The sequence below is a fragment of the Microtus ochrogaster genome, linkage group LG2 (assembly GCF_000317375.1).
Source record: "Microtus ochrogaster isolate Prairie Vole_2 linkage group LG2, MicOch1.0, whole genome shotgun sequence".
In the NCBI taxonomy this organism is placed as follows: domain Eukaryota; kingdom Metazoa; phylum Chordata; class Mammalia; order Rodentia; family Cricetidae; genus Microtus; species Microtus ochrogaster.
Window position 1 is genome coordinate 6,772,684 of NC_022028.1, and position 23,903 is coordinate 6,796,586.

At 47.3% G+C, this 23,903-nt stretch overlaps 2 protein-coding genes across 6 annotated transcripts in view; one reads left to right on the forward strand and one right to left on the reverse strand.

The window, feature by feature from the left end:
* The window catches only part of Pla2g7 (phospholipase A2 group VII), a 46,138-nt gene extending 42,732 nt beyond the window's left edge, over positions 1-3,406 (forward strand). Inside the window, exons 11-12 of the mRNA XM_005359797.3 lie at positions 2,238-2,386; positions 2,910-3,406. Coding sequence (XP_005359854.1) covers positions 2,238-2,386; positions 2,910-3,046 — 286 coding nt within the window. The 3' untranslated portion in view covers positions 3,047-3,406. The remainder of the gene's footprint in view (positions 1-2,237; positions 2,387-2,909) is intronic.
* Positions 3,407-6,010: 2,604 nt separating this feature from the next.
* Positions 6,011-22,758, reverse strand: Tdrd6 (tudor domain containing 6). Of its 5 annotated transcripts, XM_026785782.1 has the most exons (7): positions 21,168-22,758; positions 21,058-21,060; positions 16,710-20,585; positions 13,676-13,800; positions 12,115-12,204; positions 8,054-8,117; positions 6,085-6,422 (listed from the first exon to the last, which is right to left on the reverse strand). In XM_026785782.1, exons 1-7 carry the CDS (start codon positions 22,756-22,758, stop codon positions 6,364-6,366), a joined length of 5,808 nt encoding a protein of 1,935 aa, XP_026641583.1. In that variant the 3' UTR covers positions 6,085-6,363. The 5 variants fall into 5 exon arrangements, with proteins under 5 accessions (XP_005359855.1, XP_026641583.1, XP_005359858.1 ...); XM_005359800.2 differs by adding an exon at positions 7,238-7,240 and having other exon boundaries at positions 6,364-6,422; positions 13,676-13,803; positions 16,710-22,758; XM_005359798.2 differs by having other exon boundaries at positions 6,011-6,404; positions 13,676-13,803; positions 16,710-22,758.
* Between the last annotated feature and the right edge of the window lie 1,145 nt (positions 22,759-23,903).

Genomic DNA, 23,903 nt, shown 5'->3' on the forward strand with positions numbered 1-23,903 from the left:
TGGGGTCTGTCTGTCGGGGATCCCACAGTATATACATGGGGTCTGTCTGGCGGTGATCACACAGTATATACATGGGGTCTGTCTCTCTGTGATTCCACAGTGTAAACGTGGGGTCTGTCTGTCGGTGATTCCACAGTATATACATGGGGTCTGTCTGTCAGGGATTCCACAGTATATACATGGGGTCTGTCTCTGGGTGATTCCACATCATATAATGGTGACAACTGAGATTTGTTTTTGTTTCTAGACAGGCTCTTACTCTGTCTTATCTTAGCCCTGGCTGGCCTCGACTCATAGAGATCTACCTGCCTCCTGAGTTCTGGGATCAAACACACCACCACTCCCAGACCCACATATATTATTTTTATTATAATGCATTAGGCTTCCTGTATTTTTCAAATGTTGTTCCAGCACTTGGGAAACTGAGGTAGGAGGACCGTGAGTTCGAGTCTACCTTGGGCTATAAAGACATTGTCTCAAAGAAAGGTTTCATTATTCTAATTCATAAACTTTTCATAGGTGGACAGGACCGAAAAAAGAGAAACAAACAAACAAAACCCAGGGATGGCTCTATCTTTGCTTTCACTTGCTCCTGCCCCTCCCGCATTAGGGAAACTGGAGGGCATCATCCCTATCCCCCACTGGGTTAATGAATGGGCGGAGTCATTTCCAGCTGAAACCCGTTGTTGGGAGAAGTGGCCCTACAGTGGGTCCTGTAGAACTGAGAGTTTAGACAGACGTTGAGGCACAGGCAGTTTAAAACTTTATGTTAATGCATTTGTATGTTGGAGTCTCTGATTCGTAACCGGAAGACTAACAGAGCACTCAACCCTCGGACGCCGCCTCCATCTGCAGTCTGGAAGCAGAGGTGGGGGAACGCTTGTTGCCCAGCTCCCTGTATCCATCTTACACAGGCTGGGGCCCCTATCCCATGCTGTCTTGCAATTGGAGGGTCTTCACCTGTGCCTGCTGCGATTTCTCCCTACCTCCTTTCTGGACTCACCTCTTAATCTTTATCTTCCTTTCTCTGTGTGAGCCCTGGACTGGAGATGGCTCAGTAATGGAGGACACGTGCTGCTGCTGGGCACCAGACTTTGGTTCCCGGCACCCAAGACAAGTGGCTCACGACACCTCTTGTAACTAGATGGGATTGGAGAGGGAAGAGCTGCTCTCGGAACAGGCTCTCAAGGAATGCCGATAGTAGAGGGAGGAGAGGCTCTCAAGGAATGCCGATAGTAGAGGGAGGAGAGTGGCGAGCCAGGATGTCGGGTGGCAAGGGAAGGCACAAGTGTGGAGAAAACACGAAAGTGCCACAGACACAAGAAGTATCTGAGGTTTCAGAGTAGAAAATGAAGACACAAACCCTCGGAATGACTGACCTGGCTACCGCAATCTGCGGCTGGTAAATTAGAGAGCCGCCGTGTAAGTGGTGTAAGCTGCTCACAATGAAATACAGGAACTGTTCTAAAATCTCGAATCCTCGCTGTTCTGCCCGGCATTAAATAATACTATGCTAAGGGACAGGGGTAGGTGTGGTAGGCTCTGTATGAGCTGACGACTCTTTGAACACATACTACGTTCCATCTTCTCGGAAGTTTTTCTGGTCAACGGAAGACTGTAATTTTTTTCTAAAATTAAGACGCAGGTTGAGCCAGTTAGTTTTTGCCAACTTTATACAAACTGGAATCATTTGGGAAGAGGGAGCCTCAACCTCCATCAGCCTGGCCTGTGGACTTGTCTTTGGGGGCATTTTCTAATGACTGATGTGGGAGGGCCCCGCCCACCTAGGAGCGTGCCACACCTGACTGGGTCCTGGGTTCTATAAGAAAGCAGGCTGAGCAAGCTATGGGGAACAAGCCAGTAGGCAGCACCCCTTCACAGTCTCTCATTTCCTGCCTCTGGGTTCCTGCCTTGTTCTTGCCTTGACTTCCCCCAATGAAGGACTGTATATAATCTGGAAGTGAGCTAAACCATTTTCTCCCCAAGTTGCTTTTGGTCATGGTGTCTATCAGAGCAAGAAATATAAACTAGGGCACAATGTTTCCCCCTAGCAGGAAGAGGTATTGTATTTCAGGATCCTTAAATGGACACCTTTTGACCCTCATGTATATCAAAAATGGCCAGATTCCACATTCTGTTTCATTGTTTTGCAGAGAATTGTCTAGCTGGGCCAGAATCACTTTTGTACAAATTTTTTTTTTCAAGTAACAGGAATTATAGGTATCTTTCTCTTTTAGGGGCTCAGTGCACCAGAATTTTGCCGACTTTACTTTTGTAACTGGCAAAATAATTGGGAACAAGCTGACATTAAAAGGAGAAATAGACTCTCGAGTGGCCATGGACCTCACCGAAAAAGCCTCGTTAGCTTTCCTACAGAAGCATTTAGGTAAGAGACGGCCTTCCTCTGTGACTCAAGTCGCTTGGTTCTCAGGACAAAACCATTTTGTATTCCTTGTCTTAGTCTTATTATAGCTTTTCCTTTTGGTTTTTTAGTAGACAAAGCAGTAAATTAATTTAAAAAGGAACACTTCAAAAAAGTGAATTATGGTGCCTTGCATTCTTTAATATGTGTATATTATCTTTAGTGTATATATGCATTAATATATGTATCTATATCTATATAGATATAGGTATGTATTCTTGTTGAACCTAACGTTCCTTCTGTGGAACGTGGGGTGAATTTTCATGTCAGGGACACTGAGAGCCACTTGCTTTTCTCTCAGCCTCTCTGGAGATTCTGCATATGCTAATGCAACCTGGTGACCTCAGACAGAACTCCTGGCTACCCAGTGTTCTGGTCTCACTGTAATGGTTCTGTAACTGGTGGTTTGATGGCGCCACCTAGCGGCACCCAACTGTTTAAGAGTCTCGACAGTGTGTTTTATATATATATTTATTTATTTATATAGGACTTCATAAAGACTTCAATCAGTGGGACCCTCTGGTGGAAGGACATGACAAGAATCTGATCCGCGGGCCACCCTCGAGTGTCGTCGCCCAGTCCCTGGCTCTGCAACACTCTCCAGAATCACACGCCCAGAATTAGAAGAGCTGGCTACACAATCTATTTGTGAAATTCAGAGTGGCAATAAGAGAGAGAACGAGAGAGAGAATGGAAGAGATAGAGACCTTATTGTATTTATCCAAATAACCATTTTTTTAATGTACGCTGTACTGTAGAATAATGATGAATGCCTACACTAAGATTTTTTCCCATGTAAACGTAAAGAATACAATGAAGAGCATATGAAAACCATTACCCGTCTAAATCTTAATTTTCCACAGCTGGTGGTCTTTGTGTCCAATGAGAATCTGCTTTCCTAGTATAGTTTCAGAAAGGTCTATTGATGGGACGATGGCGGTGAAAATCAAGATTCCCAAACTTACAATAAAAACGGATCATCCTGTCTTTGGTTTTCTGTTCTGAGCAGCAGCGTTGAGTTTGAGCCACATAGCGTCTGCATGGAATCTGGTAGCGTTTCTCTGACTTTTGGCTGAGGTAAGAAACCTCAGGTAAAGCCATTGTCCTGATGCAGGCTTGGCGATGTTGTCCAGTTTCAGCTGCTGGTGAGATGTGACATGGGTGGGGTTTTTTAGAATATCTGGGGGCAGGGGCAATAGAGTTGGTATTTTAGGTTTTCAGTACTTTAGTCTCTGTTTACTAAATGGAGATGCTGCGGTATTAGGCTGTGTGAGGCAGGCCAGGAATCCCATTCCCCCTCACCCCCAACAGTAGCTGTTTACCCAAAGACTGTGAAGGGCACAAAGGAAATGTTCAAACTTCTCAGCTAACCTGGGATGTTTTAATTTCTATGACATAATGTGGGATGATTAACAGCTAAGCGAAAGTTATGTGCGCTATGCGTGTGCGTGTGGAGTGCTGCATGCATGGTGTTCATGTGTGCATTGCCTGCAGGTGCACATGTCATTACACACATGTGGATGTCCGAAGACATCTCACCAGTAGCCATGTAAAGTCTTTAGATAGATAAAATTCCTGAACACAAAACTGAAGGCTTTTGTAATCTGGCCATAATGTGTCTTCTCGCCCTCTTGGTAATTTATAATATTTCTCTATGTCAGCCAAACTATCTATTGCATTTATCTTAAGAACAAGCCATGTTTTTCAGTCTGTACTAACTCTCTCTCCTCTGTGTGTGCACGCACGCATGCACACACACACACGCCTGCCACTTGTGCAGGTGCTGGTAGAGCCCAGAAGAGGACACCGCCTTTCCTGGAACTGAAGTTACAGTTATAAGTTGTCTCACACTGATGCTGAGAACCGACCTCTAGTCCTCTGGAAGAACAGTCTGCGTTCTTGCATCTTACCTGCCGAGCCATCTGTCTGCCTCTTCCTCGTTCTGTAATGCATCTCCCTCTCCACTCGCGCTTACTGAAACAATACCCATGTGTTGTTGATGAAGATGCTTTTGCGTTTTCAAGGCAGGGTCTCACTGCGTAGCCCCGGCTAGCCTGGAACTCACCCTGTGGACCGGGCTTGCTTTGAACTCAGGTCTGCCTGCCTTTGCCTCCGGAGTGCTGAGTGTAAAGACCTGTGTCACGATGCCCTGTTTTCAAGGTGCTTAATTCTCGCTGTTCCCGTGGGACAGCAGGGGCCAGTATTTTTAGACATACACTCTCTAATGGTTTGCATTGGGTGTACTTTGAGATATGGCTAAGTGCTGTGGCTGAAAGGAATTTTTATTCAAGAATCTTTTTTTTAAAAAAACAGTTTGTGGTTTGTGCAGATGCTCAAAAGAGAAAATTGATTGGAAAGCATCCCACGAGCTACAGTTTAGAACATGAACTAGCACACGGGCATTTCCCAGAGGAATGAACAGTGCTTTACACATCTCAAGAGCCATTCATGTTGTGTGTAATATTTTTGTATCTAATCTTTAAGGAAAAAATTGTAAAAGATTTACTTTTGTGTACATGAGTGCTTTTGCCTGCCCGTAAGTCCCTGCACCATGTGCATGCAGTGCCCACAGAGGCCAGAAGAGGGCACTGGATTCCCCTAGACTGGAGTTAACAGGCTTGTGGGCAGCAGTGTGGGTACTGGGAACCAACCAAGTGCCCTTTGAAGGAGCAGCCAGTGCTCTTAACTAACTGAGCCATCTCCCCAGATTCTTCTGCCCAATTTTAATTCTTCCAGAAGGTTTTACAGCCACGGCATGGGTAAAGAGCAAAGTTTAAGGGCAATACACGGCCTTCTCAGCTCACATTTCAAGTGTTTGGGGAAAGTGTGGCTCTGGACGCTTTCCATAGCACGGCCCCGTGGACACCAGTTTTCAAAGTATGAGCTTGGAAATGAGATGGATCCGGTTTTCGTCAAGCCCTTCACATTTTTCAACTGGCCACGGGCAAATAATTTCTAAAAAGCTTCAGTTGTTTTCCTCTGTGAAACCTGCACAGCCTGCACCCCGGAATTCATCGTGAAAATGGGGAATTGCCTTTAGGGAACCAGCTGAGAGGCCAGGGAGAGGTTTCAGTTGGGAAAGGGGCTGCTCTCACTCTTGATGGCCTGAGTTCCAGCCCCTGGATCCTGGTCTGCACATGGGTGCCCGTGCAGGCAAGCGTCTACACACAAGTCTTAAAAGAAATGGAATCTTAAAAGCACCAGCTGCGTGACTCACAGGTAAAATTTTTCTTTTCTTTCTCCTTCCTTCCTTCCTTCCTTCCTTCCTTCCTTCCTTCCTTCCTTCCTTCCTTCTTTATTGACAGGGTCTCACTATGCATCCCTGGCTGTCCTCGGTTTCACGAGAGGGACTGCCTCTGCTCTCGAGTGCTGGGGTTAAAGGTGTGCACCACCAGATCAGAACTAAGTAACCAAGCTTATCCATGCCTCTGTTACAGAGGAGAGATAGAAAATCAAAGGAGACTGTCCCAGCTTTCAGGATAACCTTTATTCAAAGCTCCTGTTGCATTTGTGCACACAGTTGAAACAGAAAAGCAGCTACCTATTAAGACCAATGGGACAAAGTTTCAAAATCAAAACAGTGGTTCTGTAGATTTGGCTAACAGCCAGGCTGCCTGGTAGCATCCTGTCAATTCTTATCACGAACCTAGAATTTTCTATTTTAATATAAACAATCTATTGAAAACATACCATTTTTATGAATATAGTAATGTGTTATCAAATTGTTTGGCAAAATAAATTATCCTGGCTGAGAAGAAAGACTACAGGCTGCAAGGCAAGCCCGGATGCCTCTAAAGAACAGTGAACCGGCTGCTTCGCCAACCCGACACCTATAGTTTCCATCACAGATCAGTCCTTAAGGACAGCTTCCAGGGGTCACACGCTTTACGTTTGGTCTGGGTACCGTGTGACTTGTAAAAGGCAGCCTCTGACTGGCAGGTCTATATATTCAGAGTTGTATCAGCATCACCTCCACACTCCTCTGAAACAGAAGAAAGGTCTGAGTCAAGAAAGCATCCAGACAACAGGGCAGGAAGGAAGAAGGATGGCCTAAGGGGTACCCAGAATCATTATAAAGAAGTAAGGTGTTTTCTTTCTAATACTCCGGCTCTCTGTGCCTAGTCCCAACACTTACTTAAGACATGATGAAATTAGCTCACTTCCTCTCTTTCTAGAATGAGGAGGGCATACAAGGTGACGGATCAGTTTGTGGATTAGCCTGGCTCTCCCACATCCCACTACGGTCACAAGGGGCCCATTTCCTTCTGAATGTGCTGTGATTCTAAGAACCAGCATGCTGACCTGGTCTGTTTTTACTTTACCGTGTGTGTGTGTGTGTGTGTGTGTGTGTGTGTGCGTGTGTGCGTGTGTGCACGCGTGCGCACACGCGTGCACTCGCGCATACATGCATGGGAATGTGTGGAAGCAGAGACAACTTGGCAGGAGTCAGTTCTTTCTTACACCATGTACTGGTTAGGCAGGTTTTTTTTTTGTTGTTGTTGTTGTTTTTGAAGTTCACACAAGTTAGGGTCAACGAGGAAAAAGGAACTTAAAATTGAGAAAATCCCTCTGGAAAACTGGCCTTTAGGCAAGTCTGTGGGACTTTTCCACGTGGGAGAACCTACTGCTGACTGTGGGTGGTGCCAGCCCTGGGTAGGTGGTCCTGGGAGGCCTAAGGAAAGTAGCTGATGACGAACGGGAGAGCAAGCCAGCAAGCAGCATCCCTCCATGGTTTCTGCGTCCTCTCCTGCCCGAGTTCTTGCCCTGAATTTCCTCAGTGATGGATGGACTGTGACTGCACTGTCCCGGATAAACACCCTCCTCTAAGTTGCTTTTGGTCATGCAGTTCATCAGCACAATGGAAAGCAAACTGGAACACATCACGTGGGATCCAGGGACAGACCGCAGGTCAGCAGGGCTTGGCACTGGGCTGCTATACCCACTGAGCCACATGGCCACCCACCCAGGTACTGTTTGTGAAAAAGAAATGTGAAGTTCTGGGAGTAGTCAACAAACCGAATCTTGTCATGGAGATAAGCTAATGTCCAGAAAGAAATCCCAAAGACTGACAGACAGATAAATTCAATACTTAAGTAACTCTGAGCAAGCACCTAACTTTTAAGTTCTATGTGTTGTTTTGCGGGATATGGAGAATGGCTAGGTACGTGCACAGCCCACGGGTGTACAACCCATGCACATGGAGGTCAGAGGACAATCTGCAGATGACGTTTCTCCTTTCACCACGTGGGTCCTTAGGTTTGAGCTCAAGTGCCCTCCCCTGCTCCCTGATGCCAGCCATCTTGCTTGTCCCGAGAAAAACATTCCTCACTTTTTAAAATGTTAACTTGTCAAGTACAGAAGTTAGCTTCTAAGACATATTCGAAACACCAACAAAATTCCCCCGGACATCTTCCCCCCCCCCCGGCCTTCCCCCCTCGGACATCTTAACAAGTCTTCTTATTGACCCCATCAACCACATTTAAACATTCTATCATCCCATCCCGCCCCTACCCCCACCGCCACCTGGTTCCGCTGACACCCACAGATGCTGAGAGATTATAGCTAATGCTGTCTGCAAGTCTTGGGCATTCTGGCTGACAAAGGGGTTGTGGCTTTAGACAGACAGGTTACCTTTGACGGCGGTGTCAACCGACGACACGAAGGAAAGCTCCTTCTCCACTGTTTGGAATGCGGCCTAGCAAATGGAACCTCTGAGTTATTATTGTTATTAAAGTTGTAAGCACAGAGTAGTTTAGAGTCAGAACCTCACCACGGATGACGAGAAATTCCTGATGAGTGGTCATGGTTTGGTTTCAGAGCCAGGCACCGGGATCATAAACACGCCTCTGTTTGCCAAGCTCTCTCTCCCAGTCCTATCTCTGTGGGAACATTCCACACAGGCAGGAAAGTTCCGTTCATGGATGTATGCTCTCCCAACCCTGGTGGCTTTGTCTGATGACAGAAGGAGAAGGTGTTTGTGCAAATGGGTGTGCTAATGGGCACCTATAGTCCCAGCACTTGGGGGGAGGGAGACAGAAGGGTCAGAAGTTCAAGGTCATCCTCCACATAGGGAGCTCAGGGCCAGCCTGGGAAGATGCAGTGTACTTGGCCCTAATGGGAACATTCACACTGTACCCGCTGCACTCCAAACTCAGATCACTGCAGAAGGGAGCAGTAAGAGTCAGGGGCAATAGCAGGGCAGATGCGCACACAGAATCTTAAGACAGCATGCACAAGTCCTACGCAAACCCAAGTTTGACAAAGCCCAGCACAGAGATGGGTGTTGAGCCTTAAATCCCACCCCTAGCCATGGGGACACTGGCAATTGGGAGAAGAGGCGACAGTTTTCTCTGGAGCCAATCGTCTGCTAAGTCAACTCTGCCCCAGTGCAAAACTGCACACTCAAAGCCTGGGCAGCACAAATTCATCTCAAAGGGTAGAAAACAAAGGATTCAAGGTTGAGGGGAGGGGAGTGAATCTGGAAAGAGCTGGGGAAGGAGGGGTTCAAAGTTGGGTTGGTGGGAGAGGGGAGTGAATCTGGGAAGAGCTGGGGAAGGGGGTTCAAGATTGGGTGGGTGGGGGAGGGGAGTGGACTGGAAAGAGCTAGGGGAGGGGAGGTGAATATGATCAAAACACATTGCCTGCCGGGTGGTGGTGGTGCACGTCTTTAATCCCAGCACTCGGGAGGCAGAGGCAGGCGGATCTCTGTGAGTTTGAGACCAGCCTGGTCTACAAGAGCTAGTTCCAGGACAGGCTCCAAAACCACAGAGAAACCCTGTCTAGAAAAACAAAAAAGAAAAAAAAAAACAAAAAAACACATTGCCTGAAACTCTAAATAAACTGAAAAAAAAGAAAAAAGAAAAATTATAAGCCAAGCTTTGAAAAAAAAATGGGAAATGGGCCATCACTCTTCAAATAGCTTCCATTTATGGTGATACTCGAGTTATTAATGATTCTGGTCCCTTCAATAACTACTAGTATTATGTGCAAGGGAAGCTTACTGGTAAGACATTCTGTGGTAAAACTAAGTCAGACAAAAATTCTTAAAAGAAATCAGAAAGACACCTAGACACGAATGGCTTCATGTGTCATAAAGTAATGCACAGGTAACTCATAACACTCGTGTAAGGGGTGTTATTCTAGCTTGCCCACTTCAGAGAGAGGGTCATTCAAGTCCCATCAGTAACCAAATCAAACAATGGTGCCACTTTTCTCCTAAGTCGTTTCTCAGTATCTGCTGATTGGCTTAGTTAAGGCCATCAGCAACTGTATCTATGAATGTCCCATTCAGGTATTCCTAAGTAGGTCCTCCCACTCTGCTTTGGCTGCTACAGGCATTTTATCCAACTAGAATTCTACATACCTATGTTTGAGTGTGGACTCTGCAAAATCCACAGTGAGAGCAAAGCAGAGGGGAAAGAATGGGAGTAAAACTGTAACCGGCTGCTGTGGTCCACAAAGGGGGTAAACAGCAAAGCTTACCACGTTAGCAACCACGCAGTCCGAAGATGCTGCAGGCCCTGTATGTCACACCTTGCTTCCGGCCTTCTGGAGTGAGTGCAGCCAGGATGGAGTGAGCTGGCTCCCTACCCTAACCTCTCTCTTCTACTCATCACAGTTGTCCTTTTTAGACACAAGGAAAACAGGCAAATACCGGGCAGACAATGACAAGAAAACTGGGACACGGGAGGTGGGCAATTTACTCCTCATCCCCACCTGTATTACCTTTGTATTGAGAGTCGGCCTGTGTACGATTATGTCACTATGATTGATTTAATAAAAAGCTGAATGGCCAATAGCTAGCTAGGATTTCCCAGCATAGAGGATTCTGGGAAGAAGGACGGAGTCATGAGAAGACACAGAGGAACCATGCCATGTAGGAGATGAGTTAACAAGCCAGGAACTAGTTAGAAATAAGCCTAAGCTATTGGCTGAGCTGTCTCAGTAAGTCTCTGTGTAGTGATTGGGAGCTGGCTAGGGGGACAGAGAAAGACACTATGGACCTGAGTTCCATCAACAGCATTCATATAAAAAGCAGGGTATGGCAGAGCATGCTTGTAATTCCTTTGTAGACAGTGGCAGAGATAGGCAGCAACCTGAAGCTTGCTGTCCAGTCAACACAGCCAAACCAAAGAGCGAGCCCCAGTTACCAGTCAGAGACCCATCAGGGGGGGATGGCTCCTGGGGAACATGAGGTTGACCTCTGTCCTCCACATGCATATACACGCATGTGTGCCCTCCGCATCCAAAAGGTGATACAACACAGAGGAATTCTCAGGGGTGAGAAAGCACACGCTTGGTTAGCCCTAGCACCAGCTATGAGCTATGGCTAAGTTTCAGAACAGCCCTGTGCTATACTCGGCCACAGTAGCCTGGGAGGTTCTCATACCTGTCTACCACTGTGTAAGTTTCAGAATGACCCCCACAGTAGCTGAAGTACTGAGCACACCTGAGCAACAAGGCAAAGGCCTTGAAAACTGAACGGACATGGGAACCATGAGCCATAGACAGATGGCGATTACAGCAGGAACCTCTGTCAACCAACTACTGAAACTACAAAACCCTCAGCCTTCTCCAGGGGATGTGTACAGGACCCGGGTCTTAATAGATTCGGAATGCTCAGTACATTACCCAGAATGACCCAGCTCACAAGGAAGTAGGGAAACTTGAACCATTTCTCCAGGGAAAAGCCAGTCGACAAAGGTGAAATGATGACCAGGCACTGCAGAGAATTCAAATGCAGCCATCCAAACACACAAACTTCCCCACCCAGGGACACATCCCGAAGGCTGTGGAAATCGCCCACCATTATAGTCCTCACAGACTGTGACGCCCCAGGCTGTAGCATTTGTCGTGTGGGAAAGAAACTTGAAATTCAGTGTGAGCAGTAAATGGTGCTGGAAACCAAAGCTCCAGCCTGTTTGGCTTCTCAGACTGCAGAGGCTGCTACCTTTTCATATTTAAATTTTAAAAACAGTTCTTTTGTTTATGTGTATGGGCGTGTCTGTGTGGATGTGTGCAGGTGTCCTTGGGGCCAGAAGAGGGCGTCAGATCCTCTGGAGCTGCCCAACCTGGGAGCTGGGAGCCCAACTCAGGTCCTCTGCAAAGCAGCAGGTGACCTTAGCTCTGAGCTACCTCCAGCAACTTCGTTTTAAATTTTGTCCTATTTTTTTTAACAAAAAAAAAATACACCATATAAGACATCAATACTATTTTCTTTCTTTCTTTCTTTCTTTCTTTCTTTCTTTCTTTCTTTCTTTCTTTCTTTCTTTCTTTCTTCCCTCCTGTCCCTCCCTCCCCCCTCCCTACCTTTCTCCCTTTGTTTTTGTGAGACAGGGTTTCTCTGTGTACACTCTGTAGACCAGGCTGGGCTCAAACCCAGAGATTCTCCTGCCTCTGCCTTCCCAAGTGCTGGGATTAAAGGCATGGACACCACCACCTGGCTCATTTTCTTTTTCATTCTTTAACCTCAAAGTGAAAATTCAAGGAGTAAACCATGAATGCTTAGTTGCCCCAAGTGATACGTGACCTCCAATCCCAGAAACATTTGGCACTGATGTTCTCAACTGTTGTTGATACAGTTTTTTTTCTCCTTCATTTTTCCTAACACTGGGGCTTTGAAAAGTGCTTGCCTAACTGTCTTGAAAAATGAATAACAATGCTTGCATTAGTTAATGCTTACACAGTCGTACCTCAGAGGGGTTCTTATCTACCTTGGGGATACCATTCCAGACATTCTCAGGGCTTACTGTCTCCTCCTCACCATTGGAAAGGTTCAAAACCTACAAAAGGAAAGAGACCACTTAGTAACAAAACCAGGCAAACTCCACAAACTGTAAGAGTGAAAACAATTTCATCAGCGGCTGGGAGTATGGCCCTGTTGGTAGGGGGCTTGCCCAGCATGCAGAGCTCTAGACTCAGCCCCCAGGGGTAACGACATGCCTGTCGTGCTCAAGAGGTAGAGACAGGGGACTTAGATGTTCAAGGAAACCCCTTGCTACATATAGTTTCAGACCAACCTGGGTAACATGAGACATTGCCTCAAAAGAAAAGAAAATGGTTATATTAAAATTTACCCTCTATTTTAAATGCACTAGTATAAACATGTTGAATATGTATATTAAGAGATAAAAATTAAAATTTAGACCTCAAGTGTTCCAAATATAATGGAAAAAGATCTACAGTCAGGCAAAGACAATAGAACGCAATGCATACAGTTCTGCCCCCCAAAGTCTGCTTCTGCATGCTCAAACACTCAGATATACAGCTTTTTTGGGGAAGTAGAGTTTGAAGCTATAGGGAAATCTACCCAGTAACGGCAGAGTGTTTCTCAGAAGAGGAAATGGGTAAAGGAAATATTTAAAGATAATTTGGAATTAATTCCATGGTGAGCCAGACATGGTGGTGTCCACCTTTAATCCTAGCACTTTGGAGGCAGAGGCAGGCAAATGCCCGAATTCGAGGCCAGCCAGGGCTACACAGAGAAATCCTGTCTCAAAAAACAAACGGGATAAACAAACCTACAGAAACACTCAGCAGAGTGTTGCCTGCGTAATGTTTGAGGAAATTCATGTACATTCTACACAGTGGTTCTCCTATTTTAAGATTTGTGTGTGTGTGTGTGTGTGTGTGTGTGTGTGTGTGTGTGTCTGCCTGCATGTGTTTATATGCACCACGAACATGCAGGGCCAATTCATCAAGGTCTTGGATATGCAAGTGAAAAATAGAATACAAGGCATTTTTCTTTTGGGACGTATGGCTAACATACAGGCAGAAGAGGGCGCTTGTTCCAGTGGCACTGGAGTTACAGGTGGTCGTGAGCTGCCTGACAGGAGTTGTGGGAACCCAGCTAGGTTCCTCTACAAGAGCATAAATGCTCTTAGTCCCTAAGCCATCTCTCAGTCTTAATGGTGTAAAAAATGTATATTCTTGAATCCCCAGCTACAGAAATTCAGACTTGGTAAGTCAAGGCAAGGCCCAGGAATTTAAAGAAGAGGCCAGCAATTTTAGACTCTCTGGCTTCCCAGATTGCAGAAAACAAAACAAAATAATACCACAACAAACTCTAAATCCCTAAATGCCAGTGTTGCCATTCAAAAGTGAGGTAGATTTGATTCTCACAAACTTCATCAAGGTGCCAGGAGAAATGAGCAGGGATAAACGAATAGCCCTGGGATCTTAGACAGTCTGGGGACATCAGTAAAGCTCTTACAGCACGCACCGCTCGAAATGAAGTCCTTCACCTTCCCTTACCCTTGTTCCTTCTTCGGCTAGTTCCAGAATCTCACATCTAGACCACGTGTTCTTTAGGCTTGACCACACGACGCACTTTGATCCAACAGAGAAGCCTTTCAGAGTGTAGGTGTTCTGTAGCTGAACTGCTAAATTGAATACAATTCAATTTACAAATTGAAGACTCAGTGTGCACAGCCTAGCACCTTAGTGTGAGACATGCAAGAGAAGCGCTTTCCTAGTCTAAGTTTACCGTCTGTTTAATCAGGTACGTGCAAGGTGTTATATTAGGAGATTTCTAAACATCTCTTTCCTCGATTATATAATATACAATATTATATATAATAATACATGTATGTGTGCATGTGTACGTATATGGGGCCCCAACTCTATATAATATTAACTATGTCCACAAAACCATCATTAAATTTGACCTCTAACTACTTAGGATTCCTACTAAAAGCTGGTACTGTCCCTATCAGTGAAAGTGTCCCAGCTTCATGGCCTATACCCTACCATATACACATCTATGAATACTAAAGTCTTGGATATGCATGTGAAAAAAAAGAATACAAGGTATTTTTCTTCCCAATCTGGGCTATATGGCTAACGTAATGATCTCCAGTTCCATCCAATTTTCTGCAAATGCCACGATTTCACTTTTCTTTGTGGTTAAATAAGATTCCGTGGAGTATATTTACCACATCTGTGTTGTTGAATCATCTGCTGATGGACATCCAGATGATTCATTCACAGCTCTTTGTGGGTCATGCAGCAATAACACGGATAAGCAAGCGTGCTGGCTGGTTTTATGTCAACACAAGCTAGAGTAATGTAGAGTAAGAGGGGCTCGCAGCTGAGACAGTGACTCCCTAAGATCTGCCTGGGGTGCATTTTCATGACTGATGACGTCACAACGGGCCCATCCCACTGCTGGGATGAGCGAGCCATAGGGAGCAAGCCAGGGAGCAGCACCCATCTGTGGCGTCTGTACCAGCTCCTGGCTGGAGATTCTGGCCATGACTGGTCTGGATGAGGGACCACAAGCTAGAAAACAAAGCAAGCACTTCCCTCCCCAAGTTGCTTTTGGTCAAGGTGTTTTATCATGAAACTCTAATCAAGGCAGCAAGACCACCTGGGAGGGCTTAGGAGCCCTTTGGATACATACCCAGGGATGGATGTATTTATTACAGTTCAATTTTTAACTTTTTGAGAAATCTCCTTACCAATTTTTACGGTGGCTATACCAGTTTCTACACCCACTAGCGGCGCAGAAAGGCTCCTCGTTCATCTCATCTGGGCCAACATTTGCTGTCATTCGTTTTCCTGATGACAGCCCTGGGACGAGGAATTTCAAAGTACTTTTAATTTGCCTTTTTTTTCATGATGGTCAAGGACGTTAAATGTGTTAAAATATTTCGCGTCTCTTCTTTTGAGAATTGTCTACTCAGTCAATTGGTCAAGTTATTGATCAGAGAATTTTGTGGGTTTTAAATGTTTAATTTTTAAAGATCTTTGTATATTTCAAATGTTAGCCATCTGTATGAAATGCAGCTGGCAAAGATTCTCACCCATTCTGAACATCTTTTAAACAATTTGATTTTCAATTATATTTGAATCTGGGTGTGCATATGTGCACACGTGTGGGTACCCAAAGGCCAGAAGAGGGATCTCTTGGACCTAGAGTTACAGGTGGTTATGAGCTCGAGTCTTCTGCAAGAGCACTGTGTACTACTGACCCATGAGCCAGCTGCCTACCCCTGTATGGGCTTTCAGGGCTGAATGCACAGGCTTCAACCCTGGATGACAGTATAAGATGTCTAACTTGTAAACTGTTTGCGAGAGGGACTAAGCCACGGCCAGAGGAGACTGCACCATGGTGTCAACACTGAGGATTTCTTGGTAGTAAGAATGTGTGATTTTCATTCTCCTTAAACTGTTACTTTCTCTATTTTTGTATCATGGTTCAAATTGACCAATATAAATATAGATATTTGACAAGCACAAGGCTGATTACGGAAAGTAAAGAAGGGAAACCATTTAATGTGACTTTCACTGTTTTGTTGTTATTTTCCTGGGACTAGAGAGATGGCCCAGCAGTGAACAATGTGTCCTGGCTTTCCAGAAGATTGCACTTATTATTTAAACTAATAATAACTGTGGGAGTTTTGTTGTTTTCTTAAAATCTTTTTAAGAAGCAAAGAAAACAGCAAGTAAGGCAGTTAATATTTATCCATTGCACTCTGAGATTTCTCCCGACTGTTGGCTTTTCTTGATTAAATTAAATCTAATTTTTGTTTAAAGGTTTCTACATGAATGGCAGACTCAACAGATGATACAGTTAGGTCCAGGAAAAAAGCAACAGGCAAAGTCACTCCCACTGTGAATTTATTGAGAGGCATCCTTGACTAAAGGAAGGCCATATTTTTAAAACTTAGCAAGACGTTTACTGTCTTGATTTTAACATCTAATTCCTTACAGTTCACTTGGGATTGTCCTTTTTTAGACACAGGTTTTAAAGTATTTATTTTGTGTGTAAGGGCCTCAGTGTTTGCATGCAGGAGCATGTGGAGGTCACAAAGCAGGGTCAGATCCCCTGGAACTAGAGATAAATATGGTATGAGCCTCCAGGTGGATGCTGGGAACCAAACCTGGGGCAGTAAATATTCTTGACTGCCAAACTCCTAGCCTCTTAGTCATTTTAGTTTTAAACCTAGAATTCTGTCATTTCATTCAGCAATTTGTCATTTCACACTGATTTTACAACTGTGTTTTCCATGCTTAAAAATGTCCTTCCTCCTGAGGCACAGTGGTGCACACATGTCAGCCCCGCACCCAGAGGCTGAGCCAGAAGGCGCAGGAGTTCGCGGTTAGTCTGGTGTACAGACAGAGACTCTCTCTCTAAAATCCAGACAAGCAAAATGCAAATCTGAGTACGTTACTTGAATTTAACATTTCTTAAAAATTCTAAGTAACTCATGTAATAGCTACCCTCCATGTTTTGAGAACAAACAAGAACCATGGAAAGACTCCAAGTTGAAAGAGATCAACGCACCTGGTACAGCGCTCCCGCACTTACTCCCGTCTCTGGCGTCTCCCTCGGAGAACAGAGGGGCCAAGGCAGCCGTGTTATCTCTGTTTTCAAATTGTGGAGACTCCTCTTCGAATATGTTCATTTCCTCGTGTGTGGGGGAATCGCTGCTCTCCTCGTGGTGGTGGAGTGGCAGCATGCTCTGGCCGCCATCAGAAGAGGCCACACAGCTAGATACTCTCTCATCCTCGGCACACCTGGACTTCTGGATGTCCTGACTGACAGTTGCTGATAAAGGACTTATACTGTCCTCCAAAGAGAGCTGGGGCGTGGGGAGTTCCAGTTCTAGCTGCTTCTCCACCTCACAGTCCAGGGGAAGTTGTACCATAAATGGCTCTAGAGCGGCTCCTGCCTCACAGCCTGGGGACAGCGGTGCCCCCGGAGACCCTAGTCCTAGCTCTTCCTTCTCTTCCTCCCCTATGGGAGAGTGCTGTAACTCAAAGGATTCCAATTTTAAGAATTCTTTGCAGTCCTCATCGGGGGAGAGCGGTACTTCTAGGGAATTCAGTTCCGCTAACTCCTTCAGCTCACTCGCGTGGGACATTATTGGGTTAAATCCTGAAACGTGGTAGCTGTCTTCAAACCTGGCTCTGTCCACAAAATGGTAATCCAAGCTACCTTCCAGCCTCTCAGAACCCATTTTCCCTTGGCGTGAGTTTTCCAGAGCTTCGAAAATATTATGGGTGCTACGATCGTAGAATTTACTTGGCTTGGTTTCAATGTTTAAATCCTTTTCAATTCTCTCCGAGAACTCACCTGCCCTGCCTTCCACATATAATGTCTTCTCGGGTGCCATTTTATGACCTGGTTTCTTAAGGTCAAGGTCAGGACTGGTGGGCCCAAAGCCTCCCTTTCTGTCTAGGCCATGCTTCTCATAGTGCAGGTCATTCTTGGGAATGCCCATCTTAGCATACTTCTTCATCTTTTCATTAATGCTTTCGCCCTTGCTTTTCAGCTCCACAATTGCTAAGGGGATGGCACAAACATCCCTTCTGATCTCCAATATTGTTATCTCCAACACATCTTCTGTCACTATCTCATAAAAATAATCATTTCCCTCTTGAGGACACACCCCGCCAGAGACAGTGAATCCCGAGAGGCAGCAAGGGAAGGCTTGCATGGGGACTGATAGAAGCTCAGACGGGATGTTCCACAGTGCTTTCGGGTCCACGCAGTCTTCCATGTTCCCGAAATCCACAAGCCTGACGGATACAAGGCGATCTTCACATATGTTAGTGATGAGGGCTCTGTAATAATGTCCATCTTCTCTGTACCTCACAATACATGGGTCTCCGATTTGGGGACACTGGAGACAGCTTTTCCGGTCCGCCAGCTGCTTCGCAGCACTCTGAACCTCGGTTTCTAAATACTGCAGCTTCTCAGAATCAGCAAACTGACACCAAAAGTATTCGGGTCCGTCTATCACGGTGGCATAGGCTCTTACCGACTTGGCTTTGGGATTATACCAGTTAAGAAACACTGACGTGTCAATGCTAGGTTTGGCAGTAGACTTTGTACAGTCCCCTTTCATGATTTGGGTAGTAAGTCCCATTTGAGATTTTTCCTTGAACGGAAACCTGTTAATCATATCTTCAGCTATGATTCCATGCTCATCCGCAAGAATCACTTCCCAGGTGCCTTGGAATTTAACAAATTCACATCTTATCTGAACCTCATCCGTCCTTTGGGAAAAGTAGTTCACCATCTCCTTACAGCTCACCATGTCGGGTACCAAAATCCCCCTTAGGGAGCAATGGAGGCACAGTGCTGGGATCACAGCATCGATGGGGCCAAGCTTACCCGTTTTATTAGTGTGGACCACAGACATGTTGCCATAATCTATAAACTGTATGGAGAGAAGGTCATTGGGTTGTTGTTCCAGGACCACTGCTCGGTACCACAAGTTATCTTCTGAGAAAATGGCACATATCACATCCCCACTTTGCCAAGGCGGGCCCGTGTGACACGGGGGCCTTGTCCTGACATCATTTAATCTCTCTGAAAGACGATTGATCTCAGCTTCATCTTCCATCAGCTGGATGTAAAAATCTGAAGGGTCATTAATGTGCGAGACATACACAGAGGTCTTTAAACCAGGTGCTATTGTCTTTTGTGGGAACTCACAGAACTTTGGAGGCAGGTCTTTGCTGCCCCGTTCTCCCATTCTTCTCTCAGGAAGGGTGGAGTCTGGTTTGGGAGCACTCGTGGGTGAGTTGCCAAATGTATCTTCTTTCTTTTCCCTCCCTAATGGAAACCCTCCATCATTTCTGTTTCCCATAGAGTCCTGATAGGTGACTAGATTGGCCTTTGAGGAGCCTTGTAAATATCTGAGCTCCTTGCCTGCTGGACTGAGCTTGGGTTTGCATGATTCACCCATTCTCTCTCTACTGCGCGACCTGCTCTCTCCCGGCTTACTCAGATACTCTGTAGGGGATAACTTCATGGTCTCACTTCTGTCTTCAGGGGTTTCGGTCACACAGAGGATTATTTCATTCTCTCTGTCATTTTTTCTTGTGCTGTTTCGGTAACCAAGGAGCCCTAGCTTCTCGTTAACAGTGGCATTAATTTGGACGCTTTCATCATAGAGCTCTATAATCAGGCGTCCGTCTAGGTCTTTGGCGACGACCAAAGCCTTCAGCGACTTATCTAAAACCGTCTCCTGAAACCACGCTGTAACCTCTCCTGGGATATGAGTAGGAATGTCCGATAATGAACATTTAATGGCTTGCATGGGTAAGAGCAGAACATCGTAGGCATCTCGAGGGATCGGGAGCAGATGGTCACTTGCTACATAAGTGTTGCCAAAATCAACGAAGAAGATTTTGTTTGGCTCTTTTTCGATTACTCCCCTGTACCAGTTACCATCGGTATATTTGGCCAGGCACAAAGTTCCAGGGACCAAGGGGGATGCCTTTACATCCAGCAAGGCTTTACTTAGCTGCATAATGTTGTATGATAATTGTTCTAGAATATTCGTATTTCTTGCGAGTTGGCAATAAAATGTCCAAGGGTCCTCCACATGGGTCACGTACACCAATTCTTCACTTCCGATTTTTAGGTCATGTGTGGAATAGTAGTAGGAATGGAGCTGAACAGAGGGCTCCAGAGGCTTCTGAAGTTTCACTGGCCTAGCAAGGCTCTTTTCTACTAAAAAATGGCAGGCACTCTGAAAAGGTGTTAGCAAGTCCACAACGTTGAACCACTCTTCATCGTGCCTCGATGCCAAAGCAAAGAGTGTGCATTTTAATTCTAAGTTATTCTGCCAAGCATCATCTATAAACCCACTAAAAGCCTTCACCGCCTTTTCATCCCAAACAAAGGGGTTGTCACCAGTTGGCTGAATTAAATTGTAAAGACTGCACCAAAATGCCTGAGCTCTGACCTTGAGAAAGGCGTCACTAATGGAGAGTATGTTCTTCATGGATATCACATCTTTGTCTCCATAGTCTACAAATACCACCCTGACGTGCTCCAGAGACGGCGCGCCACTAATCACAGCTCTGGACCATCTTCCGTTTGCTGTTCGGATTGCCAGACAAGCGCGTGTGTCCCCCTTGTAGGGAGCCGGTTCGCTTTTGCAATAGTCCTCAATATCACACATCAGGGTTTGGAATCCCTGCGCGTTCCTCATCAGCTGACACCAGAAGGAGCCAGGGGTTTCGATGTGAGACACCTTCACTTCAACAGTACTGCCCACTTCCAGCTCCCCTTTACCACAGCAGTCTGGCATCGTTTTCAGGTAATTCAGCGTAAGGAGAGAATAATCGGTTGTTACCTCCTCTCTGTCCTGTCCAGTCTGTCCGGTGAGAACATTCGAAAGGCTTACTGTATCGGTCAAAGCTTCAGAAAGAGATACGGGTTTGTTGTCTTTCTTGGCTTTCTGTTCTCCTTCGACATTTTTGGCAGAAGATATTTTGTTGGTCTCTGCAATAAAATGACTTGAACCGTGCCCTGGGGAGTGGGCACTGAGTCTGGCGTTTCCTTTCGTTTCAAACTCCTGGTACTTGGCGTATCCAGCTTGAGCAATGACTTTGCTGATGTTTTCCTCCCCGGTTCTGGATTCATCAAGAATCTCTATGACATACTGATGATTCTGCTTATCAAGAATGTGGACCACTAATTCTTTGTGGAGCACTGTCTTTTTAAAAAATGAGATCGCCTCCTGGCTCCAACTTTTCCCCAAAGGCCAGATGTCAGCCAAGGAGCACTTCAGAGCCAATATTGGCAGCTGCCTAAACTGGGGGAGCAACATCCTCACGTCACCCCAGTCCATGGTCTCCGAATTACCCCTGTCTACCAAGAACACCTCCACACTCTTGCTGATTAGCCGGGTGACCATGGCGCGGTAGTAGCCGTTTTCTTTCCACTTGACGCAGCAGAGGTCATCTGGCTCAGGCTTCAGAACCACCCCGTCCAGCTTACTAGCCGACGAATAGAAGCTGCACATCCTCTTCAGCAACTTGCTGAAGGTGCTCTTGTGCTTTCTCAGGCGAATCCAGAACTCAGAAGGGCTCTTGACAAACTCCACCTGGGCGTCATAGAAGGAGTTCATCTTCAGCCTGATGTGTCTTAAGGAAGGGAGGGACACCACCTCCTCCATCTCCTCGGCAGGGGACTGAGACTGGAGGGCCATCTCTGCTTCCTCCTCCTCTTCCTCCTCTATCCCCTGGCTCTGAAGAAATCGGTCAGCCAGGCAACAGGACTGTACGCCGAACACACTGTTGAGGTTAATTCCGTCTTCCCCGTACAGGGTGACATAATACATGTGCTCGAAGGAGCAGTAAAATTCAATCTTCGCATTCACCGCCTGGCCCAGGATCAGAGCTTTCAAGTCACCTACTTGGGACCGGGACCAGCCTCTCCCACAGTCCCAGAGCCCATACAGAGCACAAGGGTAAGTCACCACGGGCATTCGAAAATACTCGGGCAGCAAGTAGCGAAGGCTGCTGCAGCTCACTAGCTCTTTTCTGCCGTAATCGACGTGAAGCACCTGGGCACAGCGCTGAGGCCTGAAAGTCTCAAGCAAGAGAGCCCGGTACCACTGTCCGTCTAAGCCACAGGAGGCACATGGAGACCCCGGCTTGTCTGGGCTCTCCTCCCTCTCCTCCCAGGTGGCACTGCCCGAATCCTCATCCTCTGTCCCCGTGGGAGCCCGATATACCTGAGCCATGCTCTCCGAGAGGCGGTGGATCTCCTGCGACAGACTCCGAAGTTGGCAGTGAATGCGGTGGGGATGGCACACTTGGGTTACAACCACAGGCTCTGTCACTCCCAGCTGCAGTTGGGGATAGAAGTAATCCAAGCCAGGATGCTCTTGTTTGGGGGCGGCTCGAGGGAGAACTGGAGCTCCAGAGCTGCCCAACCCAGCTGCAGTCAGGTAGCGTTTGAGCAGCGAGCGGAAGAGACTGTCCGGCACGTGCCTGGCCAGGCCCAGCTCCTTCATCTGCTGAGACACAGCGGGCACCTCCAGCAGCACCAGGCGATGGAGGAGCAGCACGTCCAGGACCCGTCCATGCACCTCCTTACCCTGCAGGTTGCTAAGGAAGTCCACGGCCCGGGGGGACCAGTGCTGGGGTTCGCCACCGCCGGTGCCACCGCCGCCCGCGGGCACCAGGCCGGCCAGCACACAGCCCAGCACCTCCGAGGGCAGGTGGAAAAACTCGCTGCGCCCCGGTGCCAGCGAGCCCGCGCCAGCCGTAATGGTGCGGCCCTCATCCAGCAGGAAGACGCGGCTGTCCTGCGCCTGGCGGCTGACAACGCGACAGCGGTGCCACATAAGTCCCACCTGCACCAGGCACAGCTCTCCCGGCGATGCCGAGGCCCCACCCAGAGCCCACGGGCCTCGCGTGGCTGCGGCCTCCTGGATCTCCCGGCTCAGCCGCACGTACTCTTCCCGCCGCTGGCCCACCAACCCCCAAAGCTGCACCGGGATCACCTCGGGATGCACGTCCACGAAGGACACCCGCAGGGCCAGGGAGGCCCCCGGAGTGGGCAACCCTGGAGTCGAACTCATGTCTGCGGCTGGCGCAGAGCTACCCCGCGCGTCCGGAGACAGTCCCATCTAGCCAGGCCGGGCCACCGACGCAAGGAAAAGGACGCCTGGAGAGGCGACCCTTCGGCCAGGGCCCAGCGCAGGGCCTCGGGGACTCGCGACTGGTAGCAGCCGGCGGCCGGCCAACCGCCCACCGCGCCTCGCAGCCTGGCAGCGCGTGGCTGCTGGCCTTTCCGGCGCGGGAGACCTCAACGCTGCCTGGACTGTAGCTTCCCGGCACAGAGGACACCCGGGGACCGCCAGCAAGCCTGGGGGAGGCAGGATTAGACTGCCGCCTCCTTCTTTCCAGGACGCTTTGACTCGGGCATGCTCAGTGGGAGGGACTGACTGAGATCCACGAGGTGGGCAGGGACAGGAGGTCACTTCCTTTCGAGGTTTCCTGCAGTGGATGGAGCGCTGCGCGCCTGGCATGGTGCGAGCCATTGAAGATCCTGAAGAGCCACTGGGAAGGAAAAAAAAAAAATGGAGGCGCCAACGCTGCCTTCCTGGACGTTGAGGCTGGAACTTTCATTGCTCTAGGCAAGGCCTAGCTGAGGCTCAGCAGTGCGCTTGCGCAGGGCACAGATGAATTTCCCCTTTGTTTGGTGCATTGGAGACCCCGAACAGGTTGCTTTAGCCTCTCTCTAATCTACCACCCTGTTTCATATATGAATGACAGATTCCTTGGGGTCTTACGATTAAGCCTGAGGTCAGTGGTTCCTTCCCAGCACTTTCTCCGGTGTGGCTTCCTTCCTTGTCTTGTTTTTTATGGATTCAGGGTGAGCATGGAAGTAGATGCGGGGTGGGTGGGGGAGCCAAGAGTACTGTTATTTCTTTAACTCCTGCTGTGTCTGCTATATTAGATTTATTACCCCTCTCCCAACTCTTAACAAAGAAAAGCGTAGAAATCGCTGTCAAGGGGGTAGAAGTGGTGTGGAAAATGCAGCTATAATGTAGGTGAGCCTCTGGGACACCTGCATTAGATTTGTGATGCATTCACAAGGCTGCAAACGTTCCTGGTGTTGTGCTTTCCTGTCGCTTTAAGGGACAAGCCACGCCCACTCCCATTACCTCTGACCTGCCCGCTGCCATCTTGGGCCCTTCCTTTTCTGCTTCCTTGACGTGTG